Source organism: Erinaceus europaeus, chromosome 4 (assembly GCF_950295315.1).
Source record: "Erinaceus europaeus chromosome 4, mEriEur2.1, whole genome shotgun sequence".
NCBI lineage: Eukaryota > Metazoa > Chordata > Mammalia > Eulipotyphla > Erinaceidae > Erinaceus > Erinaceus europaeus.
In genome coordinates this window covers 98,166,685-98,182,767 of record NC_080165.1, presented here as the reverse complement: position 1 = coordinate 98,182,767, position 16,083 = coordinate 98,166,685, and the positions used below count along the sequence as shown (strand labels likewise).

Below are 16,083 nucleotides of genomic sequence, written 5' to 3'. Positions count from 1 at the left end.
GCAGAGGGTTCTGGTGAGTATATTCTTTCCTGCAGATATTTGCCTTCTCATGAATCGTTAGCTGATGGAGGGATGTTCAAAGCATTTATTTATTTATTTCCTTTTGTTGCCCTTGTTGTTTTTATTGTCGTAGATATTATTGTTATTCATGTCATTGTTGTTGGATAGGATGGAGAGAAATGAAGAGAGGAGGGGAAGACAGAGAGGGGGAGAGAAAAATAGACATCTGCAGACCTGCTTCACCGCCTGTGAAGCGACTCCCCTGCAGGTGGATGATACAGGGATATTGACCTCTACTCTCTTCTTATAAGGACACTAATCTTATCATTAGTGAGGGCCTCATAATTATGACTTCATCTAAGCCCAATTACCTCCTAAGATCTAGCTTCAAACACCATCACTGTGTGTGTGGGGTGGGGGGGAAAGGCGGAGTAAGAGCTTTAAGATACCAATTATGGAAGGACATACATAGCTAGCCTTAATAATAGTGGTGAGAGACAGAGTATAAGGAATAACTATTTGACCATGCCATGGGTCTCTTTGGTTTTCTGCATCTTTGCTACCCCCTTTTTCATTGTCTTCAATGTCTTTTTTAGCAACTGCTCAAAAATATCTTAAATTTTAACTTTTACTGGATTGGTCTGAGGAAAAATCTTAACTGGAGGTGGTTAGATGGATCAGCGATAGACTCCTCAAGGTAAGGAGCTTTAGGGGAATGCAAAAATAGCAGCAGCAAAGACTGAAGACAGGAAATAAGAGTTAAACAAACAAAAAACCACCCAAGTACGACACTTTAAAGAGAGGTTGATGGGGACCAGGCAGTGGCACATATAGCATGAAGCACAGGGATCCTGGTTCAAGCCCCCAACTCCCCACCTGCAGTGGGTCATTTCACAGGCTGTGAAGTAGATCTGCAGGTGTCTTTTTTCCCCTCTATCTATCTCCCCCTCCACTCTCAATTTCTCTCTCTCCTATCCAATAAAATGGGAAATAAATGACCACAAAAAGCAGTGGATTTGTAGTATTGGCACCAAGCCCCAGAGGTAACCCTGGAGGCAAAATAAATAAATAAATAAGAGAAGTTGAAATTTTTTTTTTAAAGATCCATTTATGGGCGGAGGTAGATAGCATAATGGTCATGCAAACAGACTCTCAAGCCTGAGGTTCCATCAAGTCCCAGGTTCAATTCCCCGTAACACCATAAGCCAGAGCTGAGCAGTGCTCTGGCTAAAAAAAAAAAAAAAATCTATTTATTTATTAAGGGGGGGGGGAATGGGGAGAGAGAAAGAGCCAGAACTAGAGTATCTCTCTGGCACATGTGATTCAAGGGATAGAATTGGGGACTTCATGCTTCCAAGTCCTACTCTCCAGCCAATTCTCAGACTATTAATGAGTCATGTATCCTTCTGCTGTTTGGGTAAGTTGAGAGAAGTGGGACCTGAACAGGGAGAAAAATTTCGTTTCCTTTTTACCCCTTCCTGCCTTTCAATTCCTTTACTCTTGAGGTCACTTAACATGATTTTTCCCCCCTCTATTTCTTACAGGATTTTTACTAATAGCTTGGTGCAGAACTGCGGTGCCATCAACCAAGATGGTATCCATGCGTCTAGTTGTGAATTTCCTTTACAGTGGATCTGCAAGAAGTCCAGACTTTGATGTCTGGTCATATCTGTCACATCCTATTCCCCTACAAAGAAGGAGCTGGATATGGATAGCCATGAACTTTCTAGCACATGGCATTAGATGTAACAATCTACAGCCCCTCAGGAATGAATGATTTACTGGTGAACTCTCTGTGAAAATATTTAGATATTGTCACTGGCTGAGGGAAACAGCTCAACTGGTAGAGTGTCAGACTGAGGTTACTGGTTCAGTCCTCAGCACCAAAGCAGTGGTGCTTTGATTTGTCTCTCATTTTCTATATATCATATGAGACTCTTGTCTCTCAAATGTAATAAATAAAATAAATCTTAAAAAAGAAATATTTAGATGTCTCAACAGTTTAAAGATCAGATTCAGGCAAGTGTGTAATAGTTTGTTTTTAGAGTTTCTCTATCCAGTGACTACTGCTACCTTGTTCATGCCACCCACATCCATCAAAAGTGCAGTATTCTGTGGGCTGGGGAAATAGTATAATTGTTATGCAAAAAGACTTAAATGCCTGAGGTGCCAAAAGTCTCAGGTTTAATCCCCATTACTACCATAGAGCTGAGCAACACTCTAGTAAAAAAAAAAAAAAAATTATATTTTATTTTAATCTGATCTGATAAACTCTGTGCAAATATTTAATTGTTAAATGTGTAAAGATTTTTATATGTCTTGGTGAGTCCACATGTTGCTATCACTGGCAATATATTTTTATCTTGACAATAGTCCTTTGCAGATAAAGACTACTAATGGTAAGAAAGTAAGTTGTGAAGGGCGGCCAAGCAATGGTGCCCCCAGTTGAGCACACATGTTACCATGCTCAAGACCTGGATTCAAGCCCCCACTCTCCATCTGTAGGGGTGAAGCAAGTTCTGCAGGTGTCTCTCTGTCTCTCTCCCTCCCCTTTCCCTATCAGTTTATCTCTGTCTCTATCAAATAAAAAATAAAAGGAGGGAAAGAAAGGCTTCCAGGAGTAGTGGATTCATCATGCAGACACTGAGCCCCAGCAATAACTCTGGCGGCAATAAAATACACACACACACACACACACACACACACACACACACACACACACATGAGAACATCATACATTAGAAAAGACAGTACAAATCAATGTTGGAGAGAATATGGGGCAAAGTTGCATTGCTGGTGGAATAAATCGGTCCAACCTTTATGGAAAACAATCTGGAGACAGACCTACCCTGTGACTCAGCAATTTCTCTCCTGGAGATTTACCAAAAGGAAATAAAAACACATATCAGAAGATATTTGTGTATACCTATGCTCACAACAGCACAATTTGTAATCACCAAAATTTAGAAGCAAACCAGATGTCTAACAACAAATAAGTGGCTAAAAAAAAAATCATGGCATAGTCAACAACTTGTTTGGCTTTATATGTTAATTTTCTTTCCAGCCACTAGGTTCCAGATGCTAGCATGATGCCAACTAGACTTCCCTGGACAGACAACCCCACCAATGTGTCCTGGAGCTCTGCTTCCCCAGAACCCCGCCCCACTAGGGAAAGAGAGAGGCAGGCTGGGAGTATGAATTGACCTGTCAATGCCCATATTTACCAGGGAAGCAATTACAGAAGCCAGACCTTCCACCTTCTGCATCCCACAATGACCTTGGGTCCATATTCCCAGAGAGTTAAAGAATAGGAAAGCTATCATGGGATGGGATGGGATGGGATACAGAGTTCTGGTGGTGGGAATTGTGTGGAGTTATACCCCTCTTATCCTATGGTTTTGTCAGTGTTCTCTTTTTATAAATAAATTAAAATAAAACAGAAAAGATAAAATCATGGCATATTTACACAATTAAATACTATTCAGCTTTTTTAAATGATGAAGTCATTTCCTTTGCGTCATGTTGGATAGAACTTGAAGACATCATGTTAAGTGAAATAAGCCAAAAAGAGAAGAATAGCAAATGATCTCACTTATAGGAAGGTCTTAATAAATAGGGATGGGAAGGAGAACACAAAGTAAAATGTAAACTGGATGTGGTGTATTTATTGCATCAAAGCAAAGGACTCAAGAAGGATGGGGAGGGAGAGGCGGAAGAGAACTTTGGGGTCTTGGTGCATAATAAAATTGTACCCATGTGTCAGTGGTCAATGATTGCATGGTGAAGCATTAACCCTTCAATAAAAAAGATAAATAAATAAATAAATAAGGGAAAGAAAGAAAGAGAAGAAAGAAAGAAAAAGAAAAAAGATGAATGAAAGAAAGAAAGAAAAGAAGGTCCTGGAGAAAGTTAAGTTGTGCAGAATAAATGAGAAGAGGTGGTTGATGCACCATGGTTCTCAGCTCTTCACACTTAAGGGCATGACCTTAACTAAATTTGGTTTTCTGAGTATGCACTGATGTAACTGAATAAAACAATATGAGACCATATCTTTTTTTTTTTTTTTTTTTTTTTAACCAGAGCACTGATCAGCTCTGGTTTATGGTAGTGCAGGGGACTGAACCTGGGACTTCAAAGCCTCAGGCATGACAGTCTGTTTGCATAACCATTATGCTATCTACCCTTGCCCCTAGACCATATCTTTTTCATAATGTAAATGTGTGAACCAAGTGTTAATTGCAGCACTCAATCTGATGAGATATTCTTAGTACATCTTATCAGAGAGGAATTGAACAAGCCCTGGCCCTCTCAACTTACATTGAAAATGGATTCCAGAAGAATTTAAAGATGGGTGCTGTCTTTGTTGATCTCACAGCAGCCTATGACACCGTCTGGCACCGTGGTCTCCTAGTCAAGATCTCAAGATGCCTGCCTCCATGGGTGGCCAACACTATATTGTTTCTTCTCCAAAACAGAAGTTTCCGGGTACATCTGGGTGACAAGTCTAGCAGATGGAGACTTGTCTCAAGTGGCCTCCCCCAGGGCTCTGTTCTGGCTCCTACGCTATTTAATATTTATATCAATTACCTCCCAGAAACTTCTTCAAGGAAGTTCATCTATGCCGATGACATCTGCTGTGCAACTCAGGCATCAAAGTTCGACATCCTCGAGGAAACATTCACGAAAGACATGTCTCTGATATCTGATTACTGTAAAAAATGGTGACTAATCCCTAGCACTGCAAAAACGGTATCATCTGTTTTCCATCTACACCATGCCTCGGCCTCGTGTGAGCTTAATGTGCAGCTTGACGATACGAGAATCTGGCATGAAGCCCAGCCAGTCTTGGCGTTACTCTCAATCGCACCCTGTCATTTCACGAACATCTCATAAAAACTGCAGCAAAGGTGGGCGCAAGGAATCACATCATTGCAAGACTGGCCAGCTCCTCATGGGGTGTGAGCGCTTCCACACTATGATCATCATCTCTGGCATTATGCTATTCCACTGCAGAATACTGTGCACCAGTATGGTTCCGTAGTCCCCATGTCCACTTGGTCGATTCCAAATTATATTCTTCCATGAGGATAATTTCTGGAACCATCCGTTCCACCCCGGTTCCATGGCTGCCAGTTCTTAGCAACATCACCCTGCCAGATATTCGTCGGGATGCGGCATCATCTAAGTTCATTTCCCACATCTACGCTCGACCGGACCTGCCAATATACGCGGATATCTTCGCCCACCCTGTCCAACGCTTGACGTCTCGTCACCCAATCTGGTCCCCTACGCCTACACTACGCCAGTCTCTTGGAAACAGAGCTGGCAGTCAGCTGAGGTAAAGAACAAACACCTCATCACAGACCCCTGCAAGTGTCAACCCGGCTTTGACCTAGCACGTTATGACTGGGCCCTCCTCAATCGCTATTGAACAGGCCATGGCCGGTGCGCTGCTATGTTCCATCGCTGGGGAGCCAGAGACGACCCGAACTGCCCCTGCAGCTACAGACAGACTATGACCCACATAGTCAACGACTGCCACCTCTCCAGATTCAAAGGAGGTCTCGAAACTTTACATCAGGCTCAACCTGATGCTGTTGACTGGCTACGGAAGAAGGGCAAACGCTAGAAGAAGAAAGAATTGACTGAGGCAATTGGTATGGTTGATCCCCACATTATTTTAGACATGAATGCCTAAAGAATGAGAGCAATGTTACTGGTTCTCTGTAGGAAGGTTTGGACATAGAAAAAGAGAGAAGGCCACAAATTAGGGAGATTAAAGACAAAAACAAAATTATGTATGTGAGAAAGCGAGTTTACCCAGAGGCTCCTTTGCCCCTCTGCCCCTCAGGATAAGAGTGACCATCCTGCTCCTGACCATTATAAAAAGACATGAGTTTGAAGATTCTCTGTGTCTCTCTCTCCCAGGCAATGGGGCCACTTTTGGCACTCTGGCTTGGGTGGGGAGAACCCGGCAGCTCTCCTGAGGTCCTTGTGTGTCAGTTCTTGTGTCTTTACATGTGTAAGTTGTTATAATGGCTATTCTATGTGCTTGTGTAAATAAATATTTCATCTTCCTCTATGTTCTGTGTTGGCTTCAGTTTGTAATGGGTACGGTCAGAAACAAAACTTAACATATATACTAATAGTCCATGTGAATGAACATTCTCTAGCCAGCTTTGAAAAGGCAAAGGGTCAGTTTAACCTAGATACAATGTTTATAGAAGGAAATAGTAGAGACAAACTCCCATCTCCTTACAAACTCCTGCCTTTAGTTCTGGGGTCTTGGGGTATGTCTTGGTTATATTTGTAATGACAGTTAATCCTTCTGTGTCATGGCCTGGCTCCTACAGGAGGTGCAATGTCATTTACTTGTTCAGAGAGGAACAATACAGTACTGTTGACTCTGAACCTCTTCCAGAAGGGCCATGACCAGAAGGGCCATGTCTGCTCTCCTCTGTGATGGGGGTTGTACCACCTGTCATCAGAATTGAGTTTAGTTCTTCCTGTTTTGTCCCCCTTAAGAATGTTACATAAGAATAATTTATTTTCTAGTATTACATTTATTCTTTAGACTTATTTGTCAGATACTGGCTAGTTTCTGATTTTTAAAAAATTTATTTTCCCTTTTGTTTCCCTTGTTTTATTTTTATTATTATTTATTTAAGAAAGGAGACATTAACAAAATCATAGGGTGGGGGGTAAAACTCCACACCACCCAATTCCCGCCACCCAGTCTCCATATCCCATCCCCTCCCCAATAGTTTTTCCATTCTCTATCCACTATTCCAACCTTTGACTCCATGATTCTTCAACAATTTGTTTGGCTTTGATCGACCAGTCAACACCCATGTTCAGCAGGGAAGCAGGGAAGGTTGACGGTCTGGCTTCTGTAATTGCTTCCCTGCTGAACATGGGTGTTGACTGGTCGATCCATACTCCCAGTCTGCCTCTCTCTCTCCCTAGTAGAGTGGGTCTCTGGGGAAGCGGAGCTCCAGGACATATTGGTGGGGTCTTCAGTTCAGGGAAGCCTGGCTGGCATCCTGATGGCATCTGGAACCAAGTGGCTGAAAAGAGAGTTAACATACAAAGCCAAACAAATTGTTGAAGAATCATGGACTCAAAGGTTGGAATAGTGGAGAGGAAGTGTTAGGGGGTACTCACTGCAAACTCTAGTGTACTACTTCTTTCAGGTATATATTCGCCCTGGTTTATGGATACGTGTGAACATATATGCTCTATCTCCTGGAACCTGGTCTATATCTAGGTTTTGGGACTTTGTTAGGAAGTGAACTACCTGGGATGGAATTAGAGAATACTATGAAAGGAAAGGTCTCACCCGAGTGATGAAGCTGAAAGGTTGTCATTCCACACCTGAAGTCTCTGTACACAGTCTGAAGTAAAGCATGCTGGGGTGGCACTCGTTGCGTTGATTAGGTTGCGATCAGCGGATGCAATATTATTTGATAAGAATTGGGAGAAGCATGGGAAAGTGGGCCCTATCCTAAGGTCCCAGGACTGGGGGAAGTTTAGGCTATATAGTGGAAATGTGAGGTTTCTGCTATCTTAGGGTTCAAGAAGACAATGGATAGTTATTCTTTTTTTTTTTTTTTAGCATTTCATATATATATATATTAATTTCTTTATTGGGGAATTAATGTTTTACATTCAGCAGTAAGTGGAATAGTTTCTACATGCATAATATTCCCCAGTTTCCCATATAACAATACAACCCCCACTAGGTCCTCTGTCATCCTTCTTGGACCTGTATTCTCCCCACCCTCTCACCCCAGAGTCTTTTACTTTGGTGTGATACACCAATTGCATTTCAGGTTTTACTTGTGGTTTTTTTTTTTTTTTCGATCTTGTTTTTCAACTTCTGCCTGAGAGTGAGATCATCCCATATTCATCCTTCTGTTTCTGAATTATTTCACTTAACATGAATTTTTCAAGGTCCATCCAAGATTGGCTGAAAACAGTGAAGTCACCATTTTTTACAGCTGAGAAGTATTCCATTGTGTATATATACCAAAACTTGCTCAGCCACTCATCTGTTGTTAGACACCTGTGTTGCTTCCAGGTTTTGGCTATTACAAATTGTGCTGCCAAGAACATATGTGTACACAGATCTTTTTGGATGGATGTGTTGGGTTGCTTAGGATATATCCCCAGGAGAGGAATTTACAGGATCATAGGGTAGGTCCATTTCTAGCCTTCTGAGAATTCTCCAGACTGTTCTCCACAGAGGTTGGACCAATTGACATTCTCACTAGCAGTGTAGGAGGGTTCCTTTGACCCCACACCCTCTCCAGCATTTGCTGCTATTACCTTTTCTGATGTATGACATTTTCACAGGAGTGAAATAGTATCTCATTGTTGTCTTTATTTGCGTTTCTCTGACAATCAGAGACCTGGAGCATTTTTTCATGTGTTTCTCGGCCTTTTGGATCTCTTCTGTGGTGAATATTCTGTCCATATCCTCTCCCCATTTTTGGATGGGGTTATTTGTTGTCTTGTTGTTGAGTTTGGCAAGCTCTTTATATATGTTGGTTATTAAACTCTTGTCTGATGTATGGCATGTAAAGATCTTCTCCCATTCTGTGAGGGGTCTCTTGGTTTGGGTAGTGATTTCTTTTGCTGTGCAGAAGCTTTTTAATTTGATGTAGTCCCATAGGTTTATACTTGCCTTAGTCTTCTTTGTAACTGGATTCATTTCACTGAAGATGTCTTTAAAATTTATGCGGAAAAGAGTTCTGCCAATATTTTCCTCTAAGTATCTGATAGTTTGTGGTCTAACATCCAAGTCCTTGATCCACTTGGAATTTACTTTTGTAGTTGGTGAAATATAGTGGTTCAGTTTCATTCTTCTGCATGTTTCAACCCATTGTTTCCAACACCATTTGTTGAAGAGACTCTGCTTTCCCCATTTAATAGTTTGGACCCCTTTGTCAAAGATTAGATGTCCATAGGTGTGGGGACTCACTTCTGGGTTCTCAATTCTATTCCACTGGTCAGTGTGTCTATTCATGTTCCAGTACCAAGCAGTGACAATGGCCCTATAATACAATTTGAGATCTGGGAGTGTGACGCCTCTGGTTCTGTTCTTTTTTCTCAAGATTGTTTTGGCAATTCTAGGTCTTTTCTGGTTCCAGATAGACATTTGTAGCATTTGTTCTATTCTCCAAAAAATGTGCTTGGGATCTTGATGGGGGTAGCATTAAATTTGTATATGGCTCTGGGTAGTATATTCATTTTGATGATGTTAATTCTTCCAAGCCATGAACATGGAATATCTTTCCACTTCTTTGTGTCTTTTTCAATTTCCTTGAGTAGTGACTCATAATTTCCAGTATACAAGTCTTTCACTTCTTTGTTTAGGTTTACTCCTAGATATTTTATTGTTTTTGTTGCTATAGTAAAAGGAATTGATTTCTGGATTTCAATTTCTTCTAACTTAGTGTTTGCATAGAGGAATGCCACTGACTTTTGAATGTTAATTTTATAGCCTGACACATTACTGTATTTCCTGATGATTTCCAAAAGCTTCTTTCTGGATTCCTTAGGTTTTTCTGTGTATACTATCATGTCATCTGCAAACAGGGAGAGTTTGACTTCTTCTCTTCCAATCTGTATCCCTTTAATTCCTTGCTCCTGCCTATTTACTATGGCAAGAACTTCCAACACTATATTGAATAATAATGGTGATAGTGGGCAGCCCTGTCTAGTACCTGATCTGAGGGGAAATGCTTCCAGTTTTTCACCACTGAGTATGATATTGGCTGTAGGTTTGCTATATATAGACTCCACTCTCTTCAGGAATTTTCCATCTATTCCCATTTTTTGTAGTGTTTTGATCATAAAGGGATGTTGTATTTTGTCAAAGGCTTTCTCTGCATCTATTGATATGACCATGTGGTTTTTGGTCTTGCTTTTGTTGATGTGGTGAATCACATTGACTGATTTACATATATTAAACCAACCTTGCATGCCTGGGATAAACCCAACTTGGTCATGATGAACAATCTTTTTGATATACTGCTGTATCCGGTTGGCTAGAATTTTGTTCAATATTTTCGCATCTATGTTCATCAGAGATATTGGTCTGTAGTTTTCTTTTTTGGTTGTGTCCCTGTCTGCTTTTGGTATCAGAGTGATGTTGGCTTCATAGAATCTGGCAGGGAGTATTCCAGTGTCTTCAATGTTCTAGAAGACTTTTAAAAGTAGAGGTATTAGTTCTTCTTTGAAGGTTTTGTAGAATTCATTTGTAAAACCATTTGGTCCAGGACTTTTATTTTTGGGGAGATTTTTGATAACTGTTTCAATTTCATTGGCTGTGATGGGCCTGTTCATGTTATCCACTTCCTCTTTACTTAGTTTTCGAAGTTGGTAGGTATCTAGGAAATCGTCCATTTCTTCCAGGTTCTGTACCTTGGTGGCATATAGTTGTTCATAGAAGCCTTGCATGATATGTTGAATTTCTGCAGTGTCTGTTGTGAAATCTCCTTGTTCGTTTAGTATCTGGGTATTTAGTATTTGGGTCTTCTCCCTTTTTTGTTTTGTGAGTCTAGTTAAAGGTTTGTTGATTTTGTTTACTCTTTCGAAGAACCAACATTTACTTTTGTTGATCTTTTGTATGGTTTTCTTATTCTCAATGTTATTTATTTCTGCCCTAACTTTAGTGATTTCTGTCCTTCTCATTGCTTTAGGGTTTCTTTTTTTTTTTTTTTTTTTAATTTTTTTATTTAAGAAAGGATTAATTAACAAAACCATAGGGTAGGAGGGGTACAACTCCACACAATTCCCACCGCCCAATCTCCATATCCCACCCCCTCCCCTGATAGCTTTCCCATTCTCTATCCCTCTGGGAGCATGGACCCAGGGTCGTTGAGGGTTGCAGAAGGTAGAAGGTCTGGCTTCTGTAATTGCTTCCCCGCTGAACATGGGCGTTGACTGGTTGGTCCATACTCCCAGTCTGTCTCTCTCTTTCCCTAGTAGGGTGTGTCTCTGGGGAAGCTGAGCTCCAGGACACATTGGTGGTGTCTTCAATCCAGGGAAGTCTGGCCGGCATCCTGATGACACCTGGAACCTGGTGACTGAAAAGAGAGTTAACATACAAAGCCAAACAAATTGTTGAGCAATCATGGACCCAAAGCTTAGAAAAGTGGAGAGGAAGTATTAGGGAGGTACTCACTGCAAACTCTAGTATACTTCTGCTTTCTTACTTTGGTGCCATACTCCAAACTCAGTCAATTTCTGCTTTGCGTTTCTACTTCTTTTTTTTTTTTTTTTTTTTTTTTTACATGCATAACATTCCCCAGATTCCCATTTAGCAATACAACCCCCACTATTTCATTCATCATTTTTCATGGACCTGTATTCTCCCCACCTACCCACCCACCCCAGAGTCTTTTACTTTGGTGTAATACTCCAATTCCATTTCAGGTTCGACTTGTGTTTTCTTTTCTAATCTTGTTTTTCAACTTCGGCCTGAGAGTGAGATCATCCCATATTCATCCTTCTGTTTCTGACTTATTTCACTCAACATGATTTTTTCAAGGTCCATCCAAGATCGGCTTTAGGGTTTCTTTGTTGTTGTTCTTCTTCTATGTCTTTAAAATATGCAATCAGGCTGCTTATTTGTGCTTTTTCCTGTTTCCTAATGTGTGCTTGTATAGCTATGAACTTCCCTCTCAGTATTGCCTTAGATGTGTCCCAAATATTTTGATAGATTGTGTCTTCATTTTCATTGAACTCTTGAAACATTGTGATTTCTTCCTTGATTTCCTCTTCGACCCAGAGGTTGTTAAGAAGTGTACTGTTGAGCTTCCACATTTTGGGACTGTTATTAATCTTTTGTTGATTGTTAAGTGTTAGTTTAGTTCCACTGTGGTCTGAGAAAATGCTTGGGATGATTTCAATGCTCTTGAATTGTCTGATGCTGTCTTTGTGGCCTAACATATGGTCTATCCTTGAGAATGATCCATGTGGATTTAAATAAAATGTGTATTCCAGTTTCTTGGGATGAATGACTCTGAAAATGTCCAATAGTTCTAGTTTATTTATCTCTTCATTCAGCTCCCTTATGCTTTATTGATTTTCTGCCTGGATGATCTGTCAAGTTGAGAGAGTGGGGTGTTGAAGTCCTCTACTATGACTGTGTTGCTGTTAATATATTGTTGTAGCTCTTTCAGTAGACATTTGATGTATTTAGATGGTTTTTCATTTGGTCCATAGATGTTAATAATTGTTGAGTCCTCTTGATTGACTGATGCTCTCAGCAAAAGTAGTGTCCATTCTTATCTTTTTTAATCTTACCTATTCAAAAGTCTATCGTGTCAGATATGAGAATAGCTTTTCCTGCCCTTTTTTTTTTTGTGGGCCATTGGCTTGTATGATAGTTTTCCATCCTTTCACTTTAAGTCTGTGTTTGTCTTGTTGAGTTAGGTGGGTATCCTGTAGACAGTATATTGTTGGGTCTTATTTTCTGATCTGTCTTCCTACTCTGTGTCTTTTAATAGGTGAATTCAGGCCATTGACATTTATTGATATCAAAGATTGAAGATATTTTAATGCCATTCTTGTAGAGTTTTAGAGTGTTCTGATATATGACCTATTTATGGTGGTCTGACTGTTTATAGAAGACCTTTCAGAACTTCTTTCAGGGCAGGCTTGGTGATAGTTGATTCCTTCAGCTGTTGCTTTTCTGAGAAGGTTTTGATGCCTCCATCTAGTCTGAATGACAGTCTAGCAGGATATAGTATTCTTGGTTGAAAGCCTTTCTCATTGAGCACTCGATAGATATCTTGCCATTCTCTTCTGGCCTGTAGTGTTTGTGTGGAGAAGTCTGCTGCTAATCTTATGGGTTTTCATTTGTAGGTGACTCTTTGTTTTTCTCTTGCAGCCTTCAGGATCCTTTCTTTATCCTTCTTCCATTCCATTCTAAGTATGATGTGTCTTGGTGTCTTTAAGTCTGGGTTAATTCTGTTTGGGTCCCTCTGGGATTCTTGAATCTTTATGTCTTTGATGTTGTCTAGACTAAAGAAGTTTTCAGCTATTATGGCCTGAAGAATGCTTTCTTCCTCTCCTTCTCTTTCTTCCTCTGGTAAGCCAATAATGCGTATATTGTTTCTTTTGAAGTCATCCCATAGGTCTCTGTTGTTGTTTTCAGCATCTCTTAATCTGTTTTTGAGATCTCTTACTTCTTTTTTAGTTGTCTCTAATTAGTCCTCAATCTTGCTAATTGTGTTTTCAGCCTCATTGATTCTATTCTCTCTGTCCTCTACTGTTTTCTGGAGTTCATCTATTTTGTTACCCTGTTCTGATACTGTTTTAGCTTGTTCAGCCTGTTGTTTCCTTAGCTCAGCTATTACAGCTTTCAGCTCTCTAATAACCTTGAGATAATTAGTGTTTTCTTCCAGAGTCTCATTTGTTGTTCCGTATTTCTGATTATAATTCTTTCAAATTCTTTACTCACTCCTGTTGTTTTCGCCGGGCTGGCTTCACAGGCGAGTAACAGACGATTAGGGACTCATGGTTGGGTTGTAAGTGGTATCTCTTTATTCATGTAGGACGCAGCAGAATCTATACCAAGCTAAGCTAAACTAAACTAAAAACTACAATCTTGTCCTTATAAATATCCTATCCCAGTAGGTTGGGAACAGGATGCGACGCAGAGAGGGTGGAGAGAAAAGTGACTGGTGAAAATCAGGGTATGACAAGGGGGAGAGGGGGCGGAGCAGGCAAGAATTCTACCACTGAACCATCAATGCCCTGGAGGGAGGGTGGTGCTTGTTAACAGCGGTTATGTAAATAGAATGAAGTGGTTATGTAAATAGAATAGTGTTAAGTAGGGGGGATTAAACCAAATGAAACAGAAGGGGTTTTTAAAAGCATACCAACAATTCCCCCTTTCTTTTTAACTAATGGCCATAGTATCAGGATTGTGGGGTGAACAGAAACCTATATTGTACAGGCATTTTCAAAAGAACTGGCATAAGACATGGAAAATAAAATAGGCGAGTAGCAATAACCAGTATGATGCCAAGGAGAACGTTTCTTGCTTCAAAGTGCAAGGCCTAGCAGGCGAAAGGGCATTTCTTGCCTCTGGGTGCGCTTCATGCCTCTGGGGGCATCTCTTGCCTCAAAGGGCGTTTCCTGCCTCTGTGGGCATAACCTAATAAGGAGGGAGAGTTTTCTACCTCTGAGAACAGAGCCTGCAGGCGAGGGGATATGGTCTATAAAGTCTCAAGGCAATTGGCTGAAGTTAGTCTTTGAGAAACACAGCAGCGTGTACCAGTAAGTCTGATGGAGGTGTCAGTCCAAAGTAGCTGACCACTGAAGAAAATGCCAAGGGATGAAATGCTGCATGTCTGTCTCGATGGGGAATGTTGGCCACCAGAATTCTGCTTTTCTGTAGAGAGTGATCTTTGGAGTCTGTGAATCTGTTTCTTCAGGTCTTGCCAGGTCACATCATTGGTTTCTGGGGGTGTGTTGTAGTCATTCCATCTTGTGGGCGATGTCAGAGAACAGGGGTCCAAATGGATTTCCGGGAATTCCATTTGAGTATATGCTTTTTCAGGTGAAGACTTGACAGCTGAAATTCACTTACTTGTCAAACAAAACTTGTAGCAGATTAAAAGTTTACTATAATTGATAACTCCATTATAACTGGAAGTCCTTTCTAGTATGATTTTAAGGTTGTTTAAACAGTTTAAACTCAATAAAATGTGGAAAGGTAAACAGAAGAATCATGGTAGAAGCTTCAGGCATGAGAATAATTAACATAATCATTGCACTATCTGCCCCACCCATAACTCATACCGTTTTAGCATTAAATGTTTCAGATTTATGCCAAGATGTAAAAAAGAAATCAAAGGAGGGAAAAAACAATTTTTTGGATTGTTTCTGGATGTCTCTAGAAATCATGGCTGTGTCTAGCATTTTTTCTTTTAAGTCAATGTCATACAAAAATTCAGTCATTTAAATCACTCTCTTATGAAACAGATCTCAGCATCATGTAGCATTATGAGTCCCCGGAGGGCATCCTAGTCCAAAAAGCTCCTCGAAATTCCATTTAGGGTGCTGACCCTGCTGTATTGCTTCAGGCATCTACTTTTAAAAGCGTCTTCCCATCGAAGAAAGAATCCAATCAGGAGAGTAGAACTAATCATGTGTCTCCATTCTTGGGGACTGCCAGGGTACTGGAGAATGCTCCTCAAATTAGAGTAGTCCTTCTCCATGGGAAACATTCGAGAAGAAGTCCAGAAAGTCCCAGGGGAAATCCCCATGCATATCCCAAGGTCTACGATCACGGTTATAAAGAACCAAATTGTGGCCCAGAGCAAAATGTAGTCCTTTTCCTCAGGAAACATGGGAGAGGGAATCCAGAAAGTCCAAGGAGAAATCTCAGTGCATCTCCCAAGCTCTATGATTAGGGTCACAAGAAACCAAAGTTCCCAGTCAGGGAAACAAAGTGTGTCCCAGAGCAAAATGTTCCAGAGACAGAGTAACTGTCTCATGATGAAACAGTAGAGGCTTTGGCAAACCTCTTCATAAGTAGAAGAGAAGACTATAGTGCATAGGTAGGCAAAGTCTTCACTTATCTGGGAGTTGCGCAGGTCCGGTCCCACGTTGTAGGCGCCATTATGTTGTTTTTGCCGGGCTGGCTTCACCAGTGGGTAACAGACGACCAGGGACTCATGGTTGGGTTTTACGCAGTATCTCTTTATTCATGCAGGACGCAGCACAATCTATACCAAGCTAAGCTAAACTAAACTAAAAACTACAATCTTGTCCTTATAAATATACTAGCCCAGTAGGGTGGGAACAGGATGCGAGGCAGAGAGGGTGGAGAGAAAAGTGGCTGGTGAAAATAAGGGTATGACAAGGAGAGGGGGCGGAGCAGGTGAGAATTCTACCACTGAACCACCAATGCCCTGGAGGGAGGGTGGTGCTTGTTAACAGAGGTTATGTAAATAGAATTGTGTTAGGCAGGGGGGATTAAACTAAATGAAACAGAAGGGGTTTTTAAAAGCATACCAACACACTCCTGTGATTATTTCCTTAACTAGTGTTTGTATGTTG

The 16,083-nt window shown here is 40.8% G+C and overlaps 1 protein-coding gene and 1 long non-coding RNA gene across 2 annotated transcripts in view; both read left to right on the top strand.

Moving 5' to 3' along the window:
* Window positions 1-2,390, top strand: part of KLRG1 (killer cell lectin like receptor G1) — a 24,030-nt gene extending 21,640 nt beyond the window's left edge. The window contains exons 4-5 of the mRNA XM_060190115.1: window positions 597-697; window positions 1,545-2,390. Coding sequence (XP_060046098.1) covers window positions 597-697; window positions 1,545-1,656 — 213 coding nt within the window. The 3' untranslated portion in view covers window positions 1,657-2,390. The remainder of the gene's footprint in view (window positions 1-596; window positions 698-1,544) is intronic.
* LOC132538121 (uncharacterized) overlaps window positions 1-15,652 on the top strand; it is a 350,189-nt gene extending 334,537 nt beyond the window's left edge. Inside the window, exon 2 of the long non-coding RNA XR_009549533.1 lies at window positions 15,592-15,652. This is a non-coding gene — a long non-coding RNA (uncharacterized LOC132538121). The remainder of the gene's footprint in view (window positions 1-15,591) is intronic.
* Window positions 15,653-16,083: the final 431 nt, after the last annotated feature.